Raw genomic sequence first — 21,261 nt, 5'->3', positions numbered from 1 at the left:
TGTACCTTATAAATGTGTATTAATACGTGCATAATGTACCCACAAAAATAAATAAAATATTAAAGTAAATAAATTCAGAAATTATTTCTGGAGATATTCTGATTTCTAATAATATTGGTATAAAATAGACATGCACACATCAAAATGTAATGAAAATTTATGATTTTAAAAAATAAACTACCTGTTATCATAAGATTATAAGAAAGTTAAGATTTCTAAGAAAGTATGAACAATTATCTCCAGAAGATAATTTTCTAATTTTAAAAATATCTCTGGCAATAAAGACATTTTATGTTATTGTCAGGAAGCTTTATTAACTTCAGTATTCATAGTTGTTAAACCTTATACATAAAGTTTTGCATCTCTAAAACTCAGGAATTCTGCTGACTTGATTTTTGTGTGTGGAGAATGGGGTCTTTCTATATTGCCCAGGGAGGTCTCAAACACCTGGACTCAAGCTATCCTTTTGCCTCTGCCTCCGTAAGTGTTGGGATTACAGGTGTGACTCAAGCTATCCTTTTGCCTCTGCCTCCGTAAGTGTTGGGATTACAGGTGTGAGCCACTATGCCTGGCCTGATGTGATTTTTCAGTCCCCGTTTTCTCTCCTCATGTGAATATGGGGTCCTGCTTGAGCAGCATCTTGAGTTGATGTTTTAGAATTACATTTTTCATTCAATTAAAAATGCATATTACCATAATATTTCAGAAATAAATGTTTGTTTACATTAGTAAAAGTATATTTTATATCCTTGAAACAAATGTTGAAATATATAATCGAAATTTTGAATCTCAAGATTTTTTTCTCCTCTTGTTTTCATTTTCAAAACTTCAGAGAAGGGTATAGTGTTGCATGATTTAATTCTGTGAGTTTAGTATAATTTAAAAATATTCCTCCTCTTCACATTATATGCTTTTCCTGAGTAAGGTCATCCACTCTTGCTTTCTGGGTGCCTCAAATTTGTTATGTCACACACTGAAGACATTGTCCTTGACCCTTTCCTGATGTTTTGTAATCTACTCTGTCATCTGGTTTCATCATCCTAGGAAATAACACCTAGTTAGTAGCACTGAAACATTGAAGCAGGACAATTTCTACATTTCAGCACTTTCTCAAATCATCAGTTCAGTCACTTGCAAATTCTATATTTTCTACTGCTTAGCATTTTTTATATCTCATTATCATAATTCACTCTCTGACTCATAATTTTGAAATACTCTTGTTTAATTTCCCCCATGCCATGTTCATATCTATCTTTTTGTTGCTGCCAAGGTGACTTTTATAAAATATATTTACAATGATATATAACTCATCTGCTTTTGAATGGTTCCCCATTACATGATGGGGAGAGTTCACACTCTAGTGTGGCCCATATCTTTTGTGGTTTGGCCTGATTCTCCCATTTTCTCTCTCCATTCCATTCCCTCTCACTATGTTCCACTCTTACAGCATTATTTTGGTACCCTTCATTTGCCCTATCATTTCATGCCTCATCCTTTTGAGCATGCGTCTCTGTCTAGAAACCCTTCCTGCCCTCACTGTTCTTTTCTTGGTCTATGTTTCAAAATATGGCTCTATCTTTGTAGCATTTCCTGAGCTCCCCAAGTAGAACTGATTGTTCTTTTCCTTGTTCCTGTACTTACTTTTTTCACTTTAGTTGTAGAACTCATGGACTACACTTTTCTGTTTTTATTACCTTTTATGTATCTCTAACTTTGCTGAAATATAAGGCAGGACCTGACTTTTACTTATATTTTTAGCTTCTCCCCAAATATTGCTTATGATTTGATAAATACAGTACATTTTTGTTGTCTTACTGACAGAATGGTGAGTACATACAATGTTTTCTGAAGTTGCTGTTCTTTTCTTTTTAATAGGAGGAAGCAACAGAGCCAGCAAATGGAAAAAGACAAAATGGTATGGGTATTATTGAGAGTGCTCCACAAGAGCACACAAATAATGAAAATTTAATTTTGATTCAAAAATGTTCGAGGTGGTAAGTTAGTGAATATATCTGAAAAACAGCGTATACTAAGTATTTTCAATAGAAAAACCACCAACCTATGTAGATCCAAACATAATATTCATTTCTTTCCCACAGTATTTTTCTGTCTTTCTTTATACTACCAACTTTTTCCTGAAACTACTTCAATTCCTCAATTCCCTGAAACTTTTTTCTTTTTCTTTTTGCTATTACTTTTGTTTCACTGAAATATTTATGGGTGAAGACAAACTTGTATAGGTATATAAAATTCATAGTGATAAATTTTCTCATGAGTGTATCTGTGTATAACATTTTATAGATGTGCCATTCGCAGTAAAATCAGGACAAAAGGAAGATATCCAATCACATTTGGACAGCAAGGTATTATCTATTGTTATTGCTGCGGTTATTATTTTAGAAAATAAGCATTCAGTGATGTTACAACATAAAAGAGAATGCTTTCACTTCACTTTTGTGCCTCTGCATATGCCCATAAATAATTATTTTCTGGCCAGGCACAGTGGTTCACGCCTGTAATCCCAGCACTTTGGGAGGCCGAGGCAGGTGGATCACCAGAGGTCAAGAGTTTGAGACCAGCCTGGTCAACATGGCAAAATCCAGTCTCTACTAAAAAAACCCAAAAATTAGCCAGATGTTGTGGTGCACACCTGTAATCCCAGCTACTCGGGAGGCTGAGGCAGAAGGATCACTTGAACCCAGGAGATGGAGGTTGCAGTGAGTCGAGATTGCACCATTGCACTCCAGCCTGGTCAACAAAGCAAGACTCCATCTCAAAAAATTTATTTTCTTACATTATCAGCCCATAATTAGTACAGTAATTATGTACACAGTATATCACTGCTGCATAGTACAATTCTGTTAATTTGGAGGATTCGTGTAAAAAGCCGGTGTCACATAGTACAAAATTTATAAGGGTTAGAAGTCACAAGGAATCAAACTTAATCTAAAGTTAAGTTTATCTAGAAACTAAAAAATTGTTCCATGTCAATATATAGCCAAATGTATGATTCTGTGTTCTACCTGGATGTGTAAAAGTGCTAATGAGATTCAGAGAGAAAGAGTTTGGACTGGAGTTTTGTACAACTTGAAACCCGAAAAGACAATGCCTGGGATTTAAAATACTACTGTATTTGCATTGACTAGTATAGGTGTGCAAAAAAATTTCAGAAGAAGCAAAAGCATGGGGAGTTGTAAATAAGTGAAGCTATAAACACAGTAGTTTGGTTTAGTGGTGTTTTATTAAGTAGAAATCATATTCAAAAAAAGAAAACATTAGTACCTTTATGGTAAATGATGACTATTCTAAGGTGACAACAGTAGAAAGAGATGAAGGGGCCTGGCTTCTTAGAAGCAGTTGCTGTATTGTGATACCAGCACCAAGTTGGTCAAAAGACATGTTGTTATCCTGGTGCTTTTACTTACTAGCTATGAATTTCTGGTAAAAATTATTTAACCTATTTGAATGTGGAGTGATGCCCCTCATAAAAAGGGTACTAGTATGTACTACTAGGCATGTGTAATGAACAAATGCGCTGAAAAATTGGAAAGCATTTTGTAAACCTGAGAGTGTGACCACTAATGTATAATAAAGTGATCCACAGGGGTATTCGGTGGCTCAATAAGTATTGAGGATGCTTCACGTAAACCCTGAGGACAATACAATGACAATAGCATCAAGAAAAGTTTGGGAAAGTCAGAGTGGGCATGTGGATTTCTAGTTTGGGGAACATGAGTTTCAGCAGACTATTACTAGAGAACTCTTCTAGGAATCTAGTGGTTTGGTGCTTAAGACATTCCCATGGAAATTTAAGTGTTTTGACCTTGAGTGAATTTCTACTGTTGAGCACCAACTCTGCTAGGCAACTAGAGACTGAATATAGATGATGGGGGGCTTAGGTTACAGCAGCAAGAAGAGAAAAACAAGTAAATAACCCAGCATTGTAAGTTGAATGTGCTTCCTATAAAGAAAACAGAGAAGACAGAGATTATTGGAGAAGTTTGTAGTTAGCGTGGGGATGGGAGTGGCAGTAAAGTTCTGTAGTCAGAGGAGATGTTTCTGCATGTGACATTGAAACTGTCAACTAAAGGATGAAAGGAGCCAGCCATGGGAAAGTCTAGGAGGAGGACATTCTGGACAGAGAGGAAACAATGGATCTCATCTGTTCATCATTTTCTTGTTAACATCCTGGAATCACCAGAAAGTGGGGTTACCATCATCAACTTCATCATCATCATTATTTTTACTACTATAATGTGTAGAAAAGAAAAGGTGAAATTACCTTGCCTGGCACATTTTAAATGCTTCACAAATGAATGTTCTGAATGTTCTTGTTCTGCTTTTTTTTTTTTTTTTTTGAGATGGAGTTTCACTCTTATCGCCCAGGCTGGTGTACAATGGCGCGATCTTGGCTTACTACAACCTCCACCTCCCAGGTTCAGGGGATTCTCCTACCTCAGCCTCCACAGTAGCTGGGATTACAGGAGCATGCCACCACATCCAGCTAATTTTTATATTTTTAGTAGAGGTGGGGTTTTGCCATGTTGGCCTGGCAGGTCTCGAACTCCTGACCGCAGGTGATCCACCTGCCTCAGCCTCCCAAAGTGCTGAGATTACAGGCGTGAACCACTGCCTGCACCCAGCCTTGTTCTGCTTTTTATACTAAGACTCAATATACTTTGTTGAAGTTACCTTTTTATTGGGAGAGCATTGCTTACTATATCTAATATTTGCTTACTTATATATAAGTATATATAGACATAATATATATTTGTTTATATATAGACATAAACTAAAGGTTTTCTCATTGGTTTGTAGTTGTATTCAACCATTTTTTCTATCAGTAAAAATGATATGAAAGACTGTGTAGATTTCTCCAAGCCCTTGTTTACCTAAATGAAGGAGCTTCTACCATGTTCTGTTTAAACGCAACATGACACACACCACAGTTTCTTATTGTGCTGTCTTAACATTTACATTTTCTGTAACTAGAAATCTTTTAAATATTTAATGTTTTAAGTGTATTACCAAGTGTATTGTGTAGTATTTTAAATGGTCTCTTACATTTGGTTGGGAATGTAGGGTAGAGTTAGGTATTTTGAAGTTAGTCTCTTGCTGCAATATGCACATAAGTTATTATTTGGTCTGTGAATATATTTCTTGTAGCCTTTTAGTCTGGGTGTGCAAAGTCAGTAGCCCTGTGAAGATAAAAGATAAGTTTGATTTAGAGAGCCTATCTATGTAAGCTTCTTTATTGAATAATTTAGGTTCCCAACACATGTTCTTATTTTGAAGTTATCTGAATGAAAAACACCTTCTTTAAAAGAAAGTGTTTGAGAAATCTTTATGTAACTACTACTTCTTTTTCATCTTCTTGAAACTCATTGTTGTTATTAATTTTTACAGAAGATCTCCAAGAATCACACAGAGAACGGTGGCACTCATGTATCTGGGGCTACAGACTGTAAGACAAAATATGTAATAAATGGGCAAGAAGAAGGTAAAAACTGTATATCATATCATACTAAGGCTCAATATACTTTGTTGAAGTTACTTTTTTATTGGGAGAGTGCTGCTTACTATATTTAATATTTGCTTACTTATATGTAGACATAAACTAAAGTTGAATGACAGTATGTCTCTTTTGCTTACTTATATTTAGACATAAACTAAGTTGAATGACAGTATGTCTCTTTAAAAACATGAGCACTAGTATATTCTAATAGCCAGATAAAACTTCTTAAAATGACTTCTTTTTTTAAAAAAATTTTTTGAGATGGAATTTCACTCTTGTTGCCCAGGCTGGAGTGCAATGTTGCGATCTCGGCTCACCACCACCTCCACCTCCCAGGTTCAAGCGATTATCCTGCCTCAGCCTCCTGAGTAGTCGGAATTACAGGCATATACCACCATGCCTGGCTAAGTTTTTGTATTTTTTCTATATGCTTCATTTTCATTCTTTAAGCTCTGGTGCCTGACACATAGCAGGACTCCATAAATAATTGCTGAGTAAAATACATAAAGGCTGTTTATAGAAAGATGATTTGCAAGTTGTCCCCTATTGTGTAGAAGCAAAGGAGACAGTCATGTGAAGCAATAATATACAGTTAAGGTGGTAAAGATGCAGTAGAAAAATCAATAAAATACTAAGGCAGCCCCAAGAAAGGAGACACCTGTTTATCTGGGGAATAAAGATACTAGTTAAAAAAATCACCAGAATCAACGAAGACTTCACATAGCCACCTATTTTAAAAGAAGAAAATAAATTTGTCAGAATAGTAGAGGAAAGCATTTCAGGTATTAGGAACAGGGTGCACATCGATAAAAGTGTAAACAGTTGTTTTGGAAATCATCAATCAGGTACTACCAAGAAATAGAGAATAGTATACCTCATTACTATGTAGGGATGTTTCTACTAAATTTTAAAGTATATTTCTAATTTTTAATTTTTTGTGTACAAGGTAGGTGGATATATGGACTACGTGAGATATTTGGATACAGGCTTACAATATATCATAATCACATCATGGTAAATAAGATATCTATCACTTCACGGATTTATCCTTTGTGTTAAAAACAATCCAATTATACTGTTTTAGTTATTTTTAAATGTACAATTAAGTTATTATTGACTTTAGCCACACTGTTGAGCTGTCAAATACTAGATCTTATTCATTCTATTTTTTGGCACCCATTAACCAACCTCTCGTCCTCCCTCAATACTGCCCCGCCACTCTTCCCAGCCTGTGGTAATCATTATTATACTTTATCTCCATTAGTTCAATTGTTCTAATTTTTAGTTTTAAAAAATAAATGAGAATATGCAAAGTTGGTTCTTCTGTGCCTTGCTTATTTCAGTCAGCATAATGACCACCAGTTCCATCCATGCTGTTGCAAATGACAGGATGTAATTGTTTTTCATGGCTGATTAGTACTCTATTGTGTATATGTACCACAATTTCTTCATCCATTTGTCTGTTGTGAAAGGTGTAGGTTGCTTCCAAATCTTGGCTATTGTGAATGATGCTGCAATAAACATGGGAGTGCAGACATCTCCTTGATGTACTAATTTCCTTTCTTTTGGGTATATATCCAGCAGTGAGATGGCTGGATCATATGGTAGCTCTATTTTTAGTATTCTGAGGAACCTCCAAACTATTGCTCATAGTCATTGTACTAATTTACATTCCCACCAACAGCATACAAGGTTTCCCTTTTCTTCACATCCTCATCAGCATTTGTTACTGCCTTTTGTCTATAAGCCATATTAACTGGGGCAAGGTGACATCTCATTATAGTTTTGATTTGCATCTCTCTGATGATCATTGATGTTGAGAACCTTTTCATATGCATGTTTGCCATTTGTATGTCTTCTTTTGAGAAATGTCTATTCAGATCTTTTGCCCATTTTTAAATTGAATTATTAGTTTTTTTCCCATACAGTTATTTGAGCTCTTTGTGTATTCTGGTTATTAATCCCTTGTCAGATGGGTAGTTTGCAAATATTTTCTCCCATTCTGTGGGTTGTCTGTTCCCTTTGTTGACTGTATCTTTTGCTGTACAGAAGCATTTTAACTTGATGTGACCCCATTTGTCTATTTTTGCTTTTGTTGCCTGTGCTTGTAGGATATTACTCAAAAAATGATTGCCCACAGTGATGTCCTGGAGAGTTTCCCCAGTGTTTTCTTCTAGCAGTTTTATAGCTTGAGGTCTTAGTTTTAAGTCTTTAATCCATTTTGATTTGCTTTTTGTATGTGGTGAGGGATAGGAGTCTAGTTTCATTCTTCTGCATATAGATATCCAGTTTTCCCAGCACCATTTATTGAAGAGACTGTCTTTTTCTCTAGTGTATATGTTCTTCTTCCCCAGTGTGTGAAGTCAAACATGATTTCACTGTAGGTATGTGGATTTGTTTCTGGCTTCTCTATTCTGTTGTGTTGGTCTGTATGTCTGTTTTTATGCCAGTGCCATACTGTTTTAGTTACTATAGCTCTGCAGTATAATTTGGAGTCAGGTAATGTGATTCCTCCAGTTTCTTTCTTTTTGCTCTAGATAGCTTTGGCAATCCTGGGTCTTTTGTGGTTCCATATACATTTTAGGACAGTTTTTTCCTATTGCTATGAGGAATGTCATTGGTATTTTGATAGGGATTGCATTGAATCTGTAGATTACTTTGGGTAGTATGAACGTTTAAAAAATACTGGTTCTGCCCCGGTGCGGTGGCTCAAGCCTGTAATCCCAGCACTGGTTCTAGCCGGGCGTGGTGGCTCAAGCCTGTAATCTCAAGCCTGTAATCGGGAGGCTGAGATGGGCAGATCACGAGGTCAGGAGATCGAGACCATCCTGGCGAACACGGTGAAACCCCGTCTCTACTAAAAAATACAAAAAACTAGCTAGGCGAGGTGGCGGGCGCCTGTAGTCCCAGCTACTTGGGAGGCTGAGGCAGGAGAATGGCCTAAACTTGGGAGGTGGAGCTTGCAGTGAGCTGAGATCCGGCCACTGCACTCCAGCCTGGGCGACAGAGCGAGACTCCTTCTCAAAAAAAAAAAAAAAAAAAAAAAAAAAAAAAATTACTGGTTCTTCCAGTTTATGAAAATGAAATATCTTTTCATTATTTGGTGTCCTGTTCAATTTCTTTCACTGAAGACTTACAGTTTTCATTGTAGAGATCTTGTACTTCTTTGATTATGTTAATTTTTAGGTATTTCATTTTATTTATAGCTCTTATAAATGAGATAGATGACTTCCTTGATTTTGATTTCAGATTGTTCACTTTTGGCATCTAAAATGCTACTGATTTTTGTATGTTGACTTTGCATCCTACAACTTTATTGAATTTATCAGTTCTAATAGTTTTTTAATGAGGTGTTTAGGTTTTCCAAATATAAGATTATATCATTATATCATTTTACTTCTTCCTTTCCTATTTAGATGTTCTTCATTTCTATCTCTTATCTAGTTGCTATAGCTAGAACTTTCAGTACTATGTTGAATAACATTGGTGACAGTGGACATTCTTGTGATGTTCCAGATCTTAGATGAAAGACTTTCAGGATTTCCCCATTATGATACTAGCTATGGGCCTGTTGTGTATGACTTTTGTTGTGTTGAGGTATGTTCTTTCTATACCCAGTTTTTTGAGGGTTTTTATTATAAGGGGACATTGAATTTTTACCAGATGCTTTTTTTTTGTATCAGTTGAAATGATCATATGATTGTTATTCTTCATTCTATTGATATGCTATATCACATTGATTGATTTGCATGTATATATTCAATTATATATATATATTCAATTCTTTTTTGATTGATTTGCATATATTGAATCATCTTTTCATTCCTGAGATACACTTTACATGGTTATGAAGTGTAATTTTTGAAATGTGTTGCTGAATTTGTTTTGCTAGTATTGGTTGAAGATTTTTTGCATCAATGTTTATCAGAGAGATAAACAGTGTAGTTTTCTTTTTTTGATGTGTCTTTGTCTCATTTTGGTATCAGGGTAATACTGGCATTGTATAATGAGTTTGGAATTATTCCATTCTCTTCTGTCTTTCAGAATAGTTTGAGTAGCATTAGTACTACTTATTCTTTAAATGTTTAGTAAAATTAAGCAGTGAAGCCATCAGGTCCTAGGCTTTGCTGGGAGACTTCGCTAGGTCCCCTAAACTTTGCTGGCTTCAATCTCATTACTTGTTCTTAGTCTGTTCAGGTTTTGGATTTCTTCGTGGTTCAATCTCGGTGGGTCATGTGTGTCTAAGGATTTATTCATTTATTATAGGTTTTCCAATTTTTTGGCATATAGTTTTTCACAGTAGCCTCTAATGATCTTTGAATTTCTGCAGAATCAATTGTAATGACTGCTTTTCCTTTTTTTAAAAAAATTATACTGAAGTTCTGGGATACATGTGGAGAATGTGCAGGTTTGTTACATAGGTAAATGTGTGTCACGGTGTTTTGCTGCACCTATCAAGCTGTCACCTAGGTATTAAGCCCTGCATGTATTAGCCATTTGTCCTGATGCGCTCCCTCCCATCCTCCCACCGAGTTGCCCTGGTGTGTGTTATTCTACTCCCTGTGTCCATGTGTTCTCATTGTTTAACTCCCACTTATGAGTGAGAACATGTGATATTTGGTTTTCTGTGTCTGTGTTAGTTTGCTGAGGATAATGGCTTCCAGCTTCATCCATGTCCCTGCAAAGGACAGAATCTCATTCCTTTTTCTAGCTGCATGATATTTCATGGCATATATATATACCACATTTTCTTTATCCAGTCTATCATTGACAGGCATTTGGGTAGGTTTCATGTCTTTGCTATTGTGAGTAATGCTGCAGTGAATATACATGTGCATGTATCTTTATAAAAGAATGATTTATATTCCTTTGAGTATATACCCAGTAATGGAATTGCTCGGTCAAGTGATATTTCTGGTTCTAGATCCTTGAGGAATTGCCACACTGTCTTCCATAAGGGCTGAACTAATTTACATTCCCACCAACAGTGTAAAAGTGTTCCTATTTCTGCACAGCCTTGCCATCATCTGTTGTTTCTTGACTTTTTAATAATCACCATTCTGACTGGCATGAGATGGAATCTCATTGTGGTTTTGATTTGCATTTCTCTAATGATCAGTGATATTGAGCTTTTGTTCATACGTTTGTTGGCTGCATAAATGTCTTCTTTTGAGAAGTGTGTGTTCATATTCTTTGCCCACGTTTTGATGGGGTTGTTTCTTTTTCTTAAAAGTTTAAGTTCCTTGTGAATTCTGGATATTAGACCTTTGTCAGATGGGTAGATTGCAAAAATTTTCTTCCATTCTGTAGGTTGCCTGTTCACTCTGATGATAGTTTCTTTTGCTGTGCAGAAGCTCTTTAGTTTAATTAGATCCCATTTGTCAATTTTAGCTTTTGTTGCAATTGCTTTTGGTGATTTCATCATAATATTCTTGCCCATACCTATTTTCTGAATGGTATTGCCTAGATTTTCTTCTAGGGTTTTTACAGTTTTGGGTTTTACATTTAAGTGTTTAATCCATCTTGAGTTGATTTTTGTATAAGGTAAGGAAAGGGGTCCAGTTTCAGTTTTCTGAATATGGTTAGCCAGTTTTCCTAGCACCTTTTTTTATAGGAAATCCTTTCCCCATTGCTTGTTTTTGAATGACTGCTTTTTCATCTCTGATTATATTTGAGTCTCCTCTCTTTTTTCTTAGTCTGACTAAAGATTTGTCAATTTTATGTAACTTTTCAAAAAAATCAAGTTTTTGTTATGTTCATTTTTTTGTATTGTTTTGTTTGTTTCAATTTCATTTATTTCTGTTCTGATCTTTGTTATTTCTTTTCTTCTGCTACCTTTGGGTTTGGTTTGATCTTGCTTTTCTAATTCTTTGAGATGCAATGTTAGGTTGTTTACTTAAAGTTTTGTCTCCTTTTTGATGCTGGCACTCAGCTATAATCATCTCTGTTAGCACTGCTTTCATGGTATCATATAGGTTTTGGTTCTTGTTCCATTATTGAGAAAAATTTTCAATTTATTTTCTTAATCTCTTCATTGACTCACAGGTTATTCAGCAGCATGTTATTTGATTTCCTTGTGCTTGTGTAGTTTCCAAAATTCCTCTTGTTATGGATTTCTAGTTTGAGTCCATTGTGGTCAGAGAAGATACTTGATAGTTTCCATTTTTTGAGGGTTTTAAGACTTGTTTTGTGGCCTAACATATGGCCTGTTCTTGAGAATGATCCACGTACTAAGAAGAAGAATGAGTATTTTGCAGCTTTTGGATGAAATGTTCTGTAAACATTTATTTGGTCCATTTGGCCTATAGGTCAGATTAAGTCTGATGTTTCTTTGTTGATTTTCTATCTGGATGATCTGTGAAATTCTGAAAGTGGGGTATTGAAGCCTTCAGCTAGTATTGTATTGAGGGTGTGCTCTCTCTCTCTTTAGCTCTAGTAACATTTGCTTTATTTATCTGGGTTCTCCAGTATGGGTGCATATATATTTAAAATTGTTATATCCTTTTGCTAAAATGACCCCTTTATCAAGATACAGTTCCCTTTTTTGTCTCTTACAGTTTTTGTCTTGAAGTCTATTTTGTTCCATATAAGTATACAGCTACTGATTCTCTTTTTTGGTTTTCATTGGTGGGGAATATCATATGTCATGTTTTTATTTTCAGTCTATGTGTAAGGCAAAAGATCATTGGGTCTGTTTTTTTTTAAATTAATTCATTCAATTTATATATTTTGATTGGAGAGTTTAGTTATTTATATTCAATGTTGTTATTGATAAGTGAGGACTTATACCTGTTAGTTTGTAACTTATTTTCTTTTTTTTTTAAATTTATTTATTATTATTATACTTTAAGTCGTAGGGTACATGTGCATAACGTGCAGGTTTGTTACATATGTATACTTGTGCCATGTTGGTGTGCTGCACCCATCAACTCGTCATTTACATCAGGTATAACTCCCAATGCAATCCCTCCCCCCTCCCCCCTCCCCATGATAGGCCCCGGTGTGTGATGTTCCCCTTCCTGAGTCCGAGTGATCTCATTGTTCAGTTCCCACCTATGAGTGAGAACATGCGGTGTTTGGTTTTCTGTTCTTGTGATAGTTTGCTAAGAATGATGGATTCCAGCTGCATCCAAGTCCCTACAAAGGACACAAACTCATCCTTTTTTATGGCTGCATAGTATTCCATGGTGTATATGTGCCACATTTTCTTAATCCAATCTGTCACTGATGGACATTTGGGTTGATTCCAAGTCTTTGCTATTGTGAATAGTGCTGCAATAAACATACGTGTGCATGTGTCTTTATAGCAGCATAATTTATAATCCTTTGGGTATATACCCAGTAATGGGATGGCTGGGTCATATGGTACATCTAGTTCTAGATCCTTGAGGAATCGCCATACTGTTTTCCATAATGGTTGAACTAGTTTACAATCCCACCAACAGTGTAAAAGTGTTCCTATTTCTCCACATCCTCTCCAGCACCTGTTGTTTCCTGACTTTTTAATGATCGCCATTCTAACTGGTGTGAGATGGTATCTCATTGTGGTTTTGATTTGCATTTCTCTGATGGCCAGTGATGATGAGCATTTTTTCATGTGTCTGTTGGCTGTATGAATGTCTTCTTTTGAGAAATGTCTGTTCATATCCTTTGCCCACTTTTTGATGGGGTTGTTTGTTTTTCTCTTGTAAATTTGTTTGAGTTCTTTGTAGGTTCTGGATATTAGCCTTTTGTCAGATGAGTAGATTGCAAAAATTTTCTCCCATTCTGTAGGTTGCCTGTTCACTCTGATGGTAGTTTCTTTTGCTGTGCAGAAGCTCTTTAGTTTGATGAGATCCCATTTGTCAATTTTGGCTTTTGCTGCCGTTGCTTTTGGTGTTTTAGACATGAAGTCTTTGCCCATGCCTATGTCCTGAATGGTACTACCTAGGTTATCCTCTAGGATTTTTATGGTATTAGGTCTAACATTTAAGTCTCTAATCCATCTTGAATTAATTTTCGTATAAGGAGTAAGGAAAGGATCCAGTTTCAGCTTTCTACTTATGGCTAGCCAATTTTCCCAGCACCATTTATTAAATAGGGAATCCTTTCCCCATTTCTTGTTTCTCTCAGGTTTGTCAAAGATCAAATGGCTGTAGAAGTGTGGTATTATTTCTGAGGACTCTGTTCTGTTCCATTGGTCTATATCTCTGTTTTGGTACCAGTACCATGCTGTTTTGGTTACTGTAGCCTTGTAGTATAGTTTGAAGTCAGGTAGCGTGATGCCTCCAGCTTTGTTCTTTTGACTTAGGATTGTCCTGGAGATGCGGGCTCTTTTTTGGTTCCATATGAACTTTAAAGCAGTTTTTTCCAATTCTGTGAAGAAACTCATTGGTAGCTTGATGGGGATGGCATTGAATCTATAAATTACCTTGGGCAGTATGGCCATTTTCATGATATTGATTCTTCCTATCCATGAGCATGGTATGTTCTTCCATTTGTTTGTGTCCTCTTTTATTTCACTGAGCAGTGGTTTGTAGTTCTCCTTGAAGAGGTCCTTTACATCCCTTGTAAGTTGGATTCCTAGGTATTTGATTCTCTTTGAAGCAATTGTGAATGGAAGTTCATTCCTGATTTGGCTCTCTGTTTGTCTGTTACTGGTGTATAAGAATGCTTGTGATTTTTGCACATTAATTTTGTATCCTGAGACTTTGCTGAAATTGCTTATCAGCTTAAGGAGATTTTGGGCTGAGACAATAGGGTTTTCTAAATATACAATCATGTCATCTGCAAACAGGGACAGTTTGACTTCTTCTTTTCCTAACTGCATACCCTTGATTTCTTTCTCTTGCCTGATTGCCCTAGCCAGAACTTCCAACACTATGTTGAATAGGAGTGGTGAGAGAGGGCATCCCTGTCTTGTGCCAGTTTTCAAAGGGAATGCTTCCTGTTTTTGCCCATTCAGTATGATATTGGCTGTGAGTTTGTCATAAATAGCTCTTATTATTTTGAGGTACGTTCCATCAATACCGAATTTATTGAGCGTTTTTAGCATGAAGGGCTGTTGAATTTTGTCAAAAGCCTTTTCTGCATCTATTGAGATAATCATGTGGTTCTTGTCTTTGGTTCTGTTTATATGCTGGATTATGTTTATTGATTTGCGAATGTTGAACCAGCCTTGCATCCCAGGGATGAAGCCCACTTGATCATGGTGGATAAGCTTTTTGATGTGTTGCTGAATCCGGTTTGCCAGTATTTTATTGAGGATTTTTGCATCGATGTTCATCAGGGATATTGGTCTAAAATTCCCTTTTTTTGTTGTGTCTCTGCCAGGCTTTGGTATCAGGATGATGTTGGCCTCATAAAATGAGTTAGGGAGGATTCCCTCTTTTTCTATTGATTGGAATAGTTTCAGAAGGAATGGTACCAACTCCTCCTTGTACCTCTGGTAGAATTCAGCTGTGAATCCATCTGGTCCTGGACTTTTTTTGGTTGGTAGGCTATTAATTGTTGCCTCAATTTCAGAGCCTGCTATTGGTCTATTCAGGGATTCAACTTCTTCCTGGTTTAGTCTTGGAAGAGTGTAAGTGTCCAGGAAATTATCCATTTCTTCTAGATTGACCAGTTTATTTGCATAGAGGTGTTTATAGTATTCTCTGATGGTAGTTTGTATTTCTGTGGGGTCGGTGGTGATATCCCCTTTATCATTTTTAATTGCGTCGATTTGATTCTTCTCTCTTTTCTTCTTTATTAGTCTTGCTAGTGGTCTGTCAATTTTGTTGATCTTTTCAAAAAACCAACTCCTGGATTCATTTATTTTTTGGAGGGTTTTTTGTGTCTCTATCTCCTTCAGTTCTGCTCTGATCTTAGTTATTTCTTGCCTTCTGCTAGCTTTCGAATGTGTTTGCTCTTGCTTCCCTAGTTCTTTTAATTGTGATGTTAGAGTGTCAATTTTAGATCTTTCCTGCTTTCTCTTGTGGGCATTTAGTGCTATAAATTTCCCTCTACACACTGCTTTAAATGTGTCCCAGAGATTCTGGTATGTTGTATCTTTGTTCTCATTGGTTTCAAAGAACATCTTTATTTCTGCCTTCATTTCGTTATGTACCCAGTAGTCATTCAGGAGCAGGTTGTTCAGTTTCCATGTAGTTGAGCGGTTTTGATTGAGTTTCTTAGTCCTGAGTTCTAGTTTGATTGCACTGTGGTCTGAGAGACAGTTTGTTATAATTTCTGTTCTTGTACATTTGCTGAGGAGTGCTTTACTTCTAATTACGTGGTCAATTTTGGAGTAAGTATGATGTGGTGCTGAGAAGAATGTATATTCTGTTGATTTGGGGTGGAGAGTTCTATAGATGTCTCTTAGGTCTGCTTGCTGCAGAGATGAGTTCAATTCCTGGATATCCTTGTTAACTTTCTGTCTTGTTGATCTGTCTAATGTTGACAGTGGAGTGTTGAAGTCTCCCATTATTATTGTATGGGAGTCTAAGTCTCTTTGTAAGTCTCTAAGGACTTGCTTGATGAATCTGGGTGCTCCTGTATTGGGTGCATATATATTTAGGATATTTAGCTCTTCCTGTTGAATTGATCCCTTTACCATTATGTAATGGCCTTCTTTGTCTCTTTTGATCTTTGATGGTTTAAAGTCTGTTTTATCAGAGACTAGTATTGCAACCCCTGCTTTTTTTTTGTTCTCCATTTGCTTGGTAAATCTTCCTCCATCCCTTTATTTTGAGCCTATGTATGTCTCTGCGTGTGAGATGGGTCTCCTGAATACAGCAGACTGATGGGTCTTGACTCTTTATCCAGTTTGCCAGTCTGTGTCTTTTAATTGGAGCATTTAGTCCATTTACATTTAAGGTTAATATTGTTATGTGTGAACTTGATCCTGCCATTATGATATTAACTGGTTATTTTGCTCGTTAGTTGATGCAGTTTCTTCCTAGCCTCGATGGTCTTTACATTTTGGCATGTTTTTGCAATGGCTGGTACCGGTTGTTCCTTTCCATGTTTAGTGCTTCCTTCAGGGTCTCTTGTAAGGCAGGCCTAGTGGTGACAAAATCTCTAAGCATTTGCTTATCTGTAAAGGATTTTATTTCTCCTTCACTTATGAAACTTAGTTTGGCTGGATATGAAATTCTGGGTTTAAAATTCTTTTCTTTAAGAATGTTGAATATTAGCCCCCACTCTCTTCTGGCTTGTAGAGTTTCTGCCGAGAGATCTGCTGTTAGTCTGATGGGCTTCCCTTTGTGGGTAACGCGACCTTTCTCTCTGGCTGCCCTTAAGATTTTTTCCTTCATTTCAACTTTGGTGAATCTGGCAATTTGGTGTCTTGGAGTTGCTCTTCTCGAGGAGTATCTTTGTGGCGTTCTCTGTATTTCCTGGATTTGAATGTTGGCCTGCCCTACTAGGTTGGGGAAGTTCTCCTGGATGATATCCTGAAGAGTGTTTTCCAACTTGGTTCCATTTTCCCCCTCACTTTCAGGCACCCCAATCAGACGTAGATTTGGTCTTTTTACATAATCCCATACTTCTTGCAGGCTTTGTTCATTTCTTTTTCTTCTTTTTTCTTTTGGTTTCTCTTCTCGCTTCATTTCATTCATTTGATCCTCAATCGCTGATACGCTTTCTTCCAGTTGATCGAGTCGGTTACTGAAGCTTGTGCATTTGTCACGTATTTCTCGTGTCATGGTTTTCATCTCTTTCATTTCGTTTAGGACCTTCTCTGCATTAATTACTCTAGCCATCAATTCTTCCACTTTTTTTTCAAGATTTTTAGTTTCTTTGCGCTGGGTATGTAATTCCTCCTTTAGCTCTGAGAAATTTGATGGACTGAAGCCTTCTTCTCTCATCTCGTCAAAGTCATTCTCCGTCCAGCTTTGATCCGTTGCTGGCGATGAGCTGCGCTCCTTTGCCGGGGGAGATGCGCTCTTTTTTTTTGAATTTCCAGCTTTTCTGCCCTGCTTTTTCCCCATCTTTGTGGTTTTATCTGCCTCTGGTCTTTGATGATGGTGATGTACTGATGGGGTTTTGGTGTGGGTGTCCTTCCTGTTTGATAGTTTTCCTTCTAACAGTCAGGACCCTCAGCTGTAGGTCTGTTGGAGATTGCTTGAGGTCCACTCCAGACCCTGTTTGCCTGGGTATCAGCAGCAGAGGCTGCAGAAGATAGAATATTTCTGAACAGCGAGTGTGCCTGTCTGATTCTTGCTTTGGAAGCTTCCTCTCAGGGGTGTACTCCACCCTGTGAGGTGTGGGGTGTCAGACTGCCCCTAGTGGGGGATGTCTCCCAGTTAGGCTACTCAGGGGTCAGGGACCCACTTGAGCAGGGAGTCTGTCCCTTCTCAGATCTCAACCTCCTGTTGGGAGATCCACTGCTCTCTTCAAAGCTGTCAGACAGAGTCGTTTGCGTCTACAGAGGTGTCTGCTGCGTTTGTTATGTTTACTGTGCCTTGTCCCCAGAGGTGGAGTCTACAGAGACAGGCAGGTTTCCTTGAGCTGCTGTGAGCTCCACCCAGTTCGAGCTTCCCAGCAGCTTTGTTTACCTACTTAAGCCTCAGCAATGGCGGGCGCCCCTCCCCCAGCCTCGCTGCTGCCTTGCCGGTAGATCACAGACTGCTGCCCTAGCAATGAGGGAGGCTCCGTGGGTGTGGGACCCTCCCGGCCAGGTGTGGGATATGATCTCCTGGTGTGCCTGTTTGCTTAAAGCGCAGTATTGGGGTGGGAGTTACCCGATTTTCCAGGTGTTGTGTGTCTCAGTTCCCCTGGCTAGGAAAAGGGACTCCCTTCCCCCTTGCACTTCCCAGGTGAGGCAATGCCTCGCCCTGCTTCAGCTCTCGCTGGTCGGGCTGCAGCAGCTGACCAGCACTGATCGTCCGGCACTCCCCAGTGAGATGAACCCAGTACCTCCGTTGAAAATGCAGAAATCACCGGTCTTCTGTGTCGCTGGCGCTGGGATTTGGAGACTGGAGCTGCTCCTATTCGGCCATCTTGCTCCGCCCCCCCTTGTAACTTATTTTCTAATCATTCTGTAGTCTTCTCTTCCTTCTTGTCTTCCTTTTAGTAAAGGTGATTTTCTCTGTTGGAATGTTTTAATTTCCTGCTATTGTGTGTGTGTATCCATTGTATGTTTTTAGATTTAAGGTTACTATGAGGATTTGAAATCTACTTAAGATATGAGAAGTTTACACACCATAATTACAGTGTTACAATATTATATGTTTGTCTGTGTACTTACTATTATCAGTGAGTTGTGGAAGATTCATTGATTTCAGGTTGTTTCTTATTGCTCATTAACATTCTTTTGTTTCAGATTGAAGAACCCTCTTTAGCATTCCTTGTGGGACAGGTCTGGTATTGATTGAATTTGTCAGCCTTTGTTTGTCTGGGAAAATCTTTATTTCTCCTTCTATTTAAAAGACATTTGAACTGGATATACCATTCTAAGATAAAAGTGTTTTTCCTTCAGCACTTTAAATATGTCATGCCACTCTTTCCTGGCCTGTAAGTTTTCCACCCAAAAGTCTATTTCCAGTTGTATTGCAGCTTCGTCGTATGTTATTTGTTTCTCTTTGCTTGCTGCAGGGATAAATGAGCCTTTCTTTATTTTCAATCATTGTAAGTTTGATTATTAAGGTCCTTGAGGTAGCCTTCTTTGGGTTAAATCTGCTTGGTTTTCTATAACCTTCTTGCACTTGAATATTGATTTATTTCTTGAGGTTTAGGAAGAACTTTGTTATTTCTTTGAATAAACTTTCTTCTCCCATCTATCTCACTTCCGCCTCTCTAAGGCTATTAATTCTTGGAATTGCTTTATTAGGCTATTTTCTAGATCTTGTAGGCTTCATTCTTTCCTATACCTTTTTCTTTTGTATCTTCTGACTGTGTTTTCTCGAGTAGCCTATCTTCAAGCTCACTGATTCTGTCTTCTTCTTGATCAGTTCTGCTATTAAGGGACTCATGCATCCTTCAGTACATCAATTGCATTTTTCAACTTCAGAATTTCTTCTTGATTCTTTTTAATTATTTCAATCTCTTCGTTAAATTTATCTGATAAGAGTTCTGGAATTTTTTTCTTTGTGTTATCTTGAATGTTTTTTGAGTTTCCTCAACAAAGCTGTTTTGAATTATCTGTCTGAAAGGTAATATATCTCTGTCTCTCTGGAATTGGTCCCTGGTGCCTTATTTATTTCGCTTGGTGAAGTCATGTTTTCCTGGATGGTCTTCATGTTTGTGGATGATTGTCTGTGTCTGGGCATTGAAGAGCTTTGTATCTATTGTAATCTTCAGTCTGGACTTGTTTGTACTCATCCTTCTTGATAAGGCTTTCCAGGTACTCAAAGGGACTTGGGTATAGTGTCTATGCTTTTGGTTACTGCACCCATATCTGCATTAGGGGGCAGGGACCCTAAGCCCAGTAATTCTGTCATGTTTGCAGCCTCATAGAGACATGCTTTTGGTGGTTGTTCAATAAGAGCTGGAAGAAGTCTCTGAATTACCAGATATAAACCATTGTTCTCTTCCCTTACTATCTCCCAAACAAATGGAGTCTGTCTCTGTGCTACCTGGGGCTGGGGGAGGATTTAAATAAGCACCTCTGTGTCCACCCGCACTGGGATTTCACTGCATCAGACTGCTCAAGCCTGTAGGGCTCTGCAATCAACTGGTGGTGAAGTCAACCAGTCTTATGTCCTTCCATTCAGGGCAGTGAGAGTCCCTTCAGGCCCCAGGAGGGGCCACATATACTGTCTGCGAGCCAGGGCCTACAGTTGGAAACCTTAGAAATCTACCTGGTGCTGTATTCTACTGCAGTTAAGCTGGCACTGAAACCACAAGACAAAGTCCTTTCCATTCTTCCCTCCCATCTCCTCAGGCAGAGGAATCTCTTACCATGTCCACCACCACCACCACAGACCTAGGAGGAATCCTGCCAGGGTACCACCAATGTTCACTTAAGGGCCAAGGGCTCACATTAAAAAATTTTTATTTTGTTTGTGATGGTTTTCTTTATTTATGTTTGGTAGATACATTTGCAAGTGAATGTTTGACATGTGTGTTTATCTTCAACTGGTGACATCTAGTGTCTCCCCAGGTGGTTTCTTGAAGTTTTAAGAATTAGGAGCATTTATTAAAGAAGTAAATATCCTGCTAAAGATTAAGCTTCCTTTAAATTCACAACTTATAAAATAAAATGAAATATTAGTTTTAATCTATTTTCATAAAGACTATAGTTTAACTGTTCAAGTAGTTCATTTTAACTAAATGTGTGATTTTTTCAGCAGAACAAGTGTTAGCAGTGATATCAGAGGAAGAGCAAGAAAGACTTGAAGAAAGTGAAAACAATGAGCTCCAAGTATACAACAATTTCATTTAAATTTCTGGTTGACTATTATGTTCTTTGCTTTAATAATATAGGGTAGTCCAAATGAAATTACCTTTCAGATTAGCCTTTGTTAATCAATATATTCTAATTTACTGTTTAATATTGAATTTTAAATACATTTTAACTAGTTATAAAACTTAAAAGATTTTTAAAATCTATAGTAACTTATACCTTATCTTTACCCTTGGAATAGAGAGAAAACATTTTCAAAATTTTCTTTCCTTTTTTATCTTTATGACATGTTTACATGATGAAGAAAGTAAAATGAATTATTGAATCATATTATTGAGCAAAAGAAGTTATGAACAGTTTAAGAGTGATGGCCATTGTATTCATGTTAAAGGAGTCATGATGGCCAGTGGTTCAAAATGTGCAGTTTTATATTGCCAGT

General features: G+C 37.4%; 1 protein-coding gene across 18 annotated transcripts in view; it reads left to right on the top strand.

Annotated features, from left to right (window-relative positions):
• Positions 1–21,261, top strand: part of LOC123570511 (coiled-coil domain-containing protein 144A-like) — a 72,712-nt gene that overhangs the window by 20,436 nt on the left and 31,015 nt on the right. For 7 of the 18 annotated variants that reach the window (XM_074026705.1, XM_074026704.1, XM_065537571.2 and 4 more), the window contains exons 2-5: positions 1,876–1,915; positions 2,302–2,363; positions 5,407–5,500; positions 20,767–20,840. In XM_074026705.1, the coding sequence (XP_073882806.1) occupies positions 1,876–1,915; positions 2,302–2,363; positions 5,407–5,500; positions 20,767–20,840 (270 nt within the window). Of the gene's footprint in view, positions 1–1,875; positions 1,916–1,993; positions 2,364–5,406; positions 5,501–6,406; positions 6,530–20,766; positions 20,841–21,261 lie in introns of those variants that run through there. The other 11 variants (XM_074026708.1, XM_074026707.1, XM_074026706.1 and 8 more) reach the window with 5 other exon arrangements.

The sequence above is a fragment of the Macaca fascicularis genome, chromosome 20, assembly GCF_037993035.2.
Source record: "Macaca fascicularis isolate 582-1 chromosome 20, T2T-MFA8v1.1".
NCBI lineage: Eukaryota > Metazoa > Chordata > Mammalia > Primates > Cercopithecidae > Macaca > Macaca fascicularis.
Note: the sequence above shows the minus strand (reverse complement) of the source record. Positions and strands in the feature narration are given on the sequence as shown.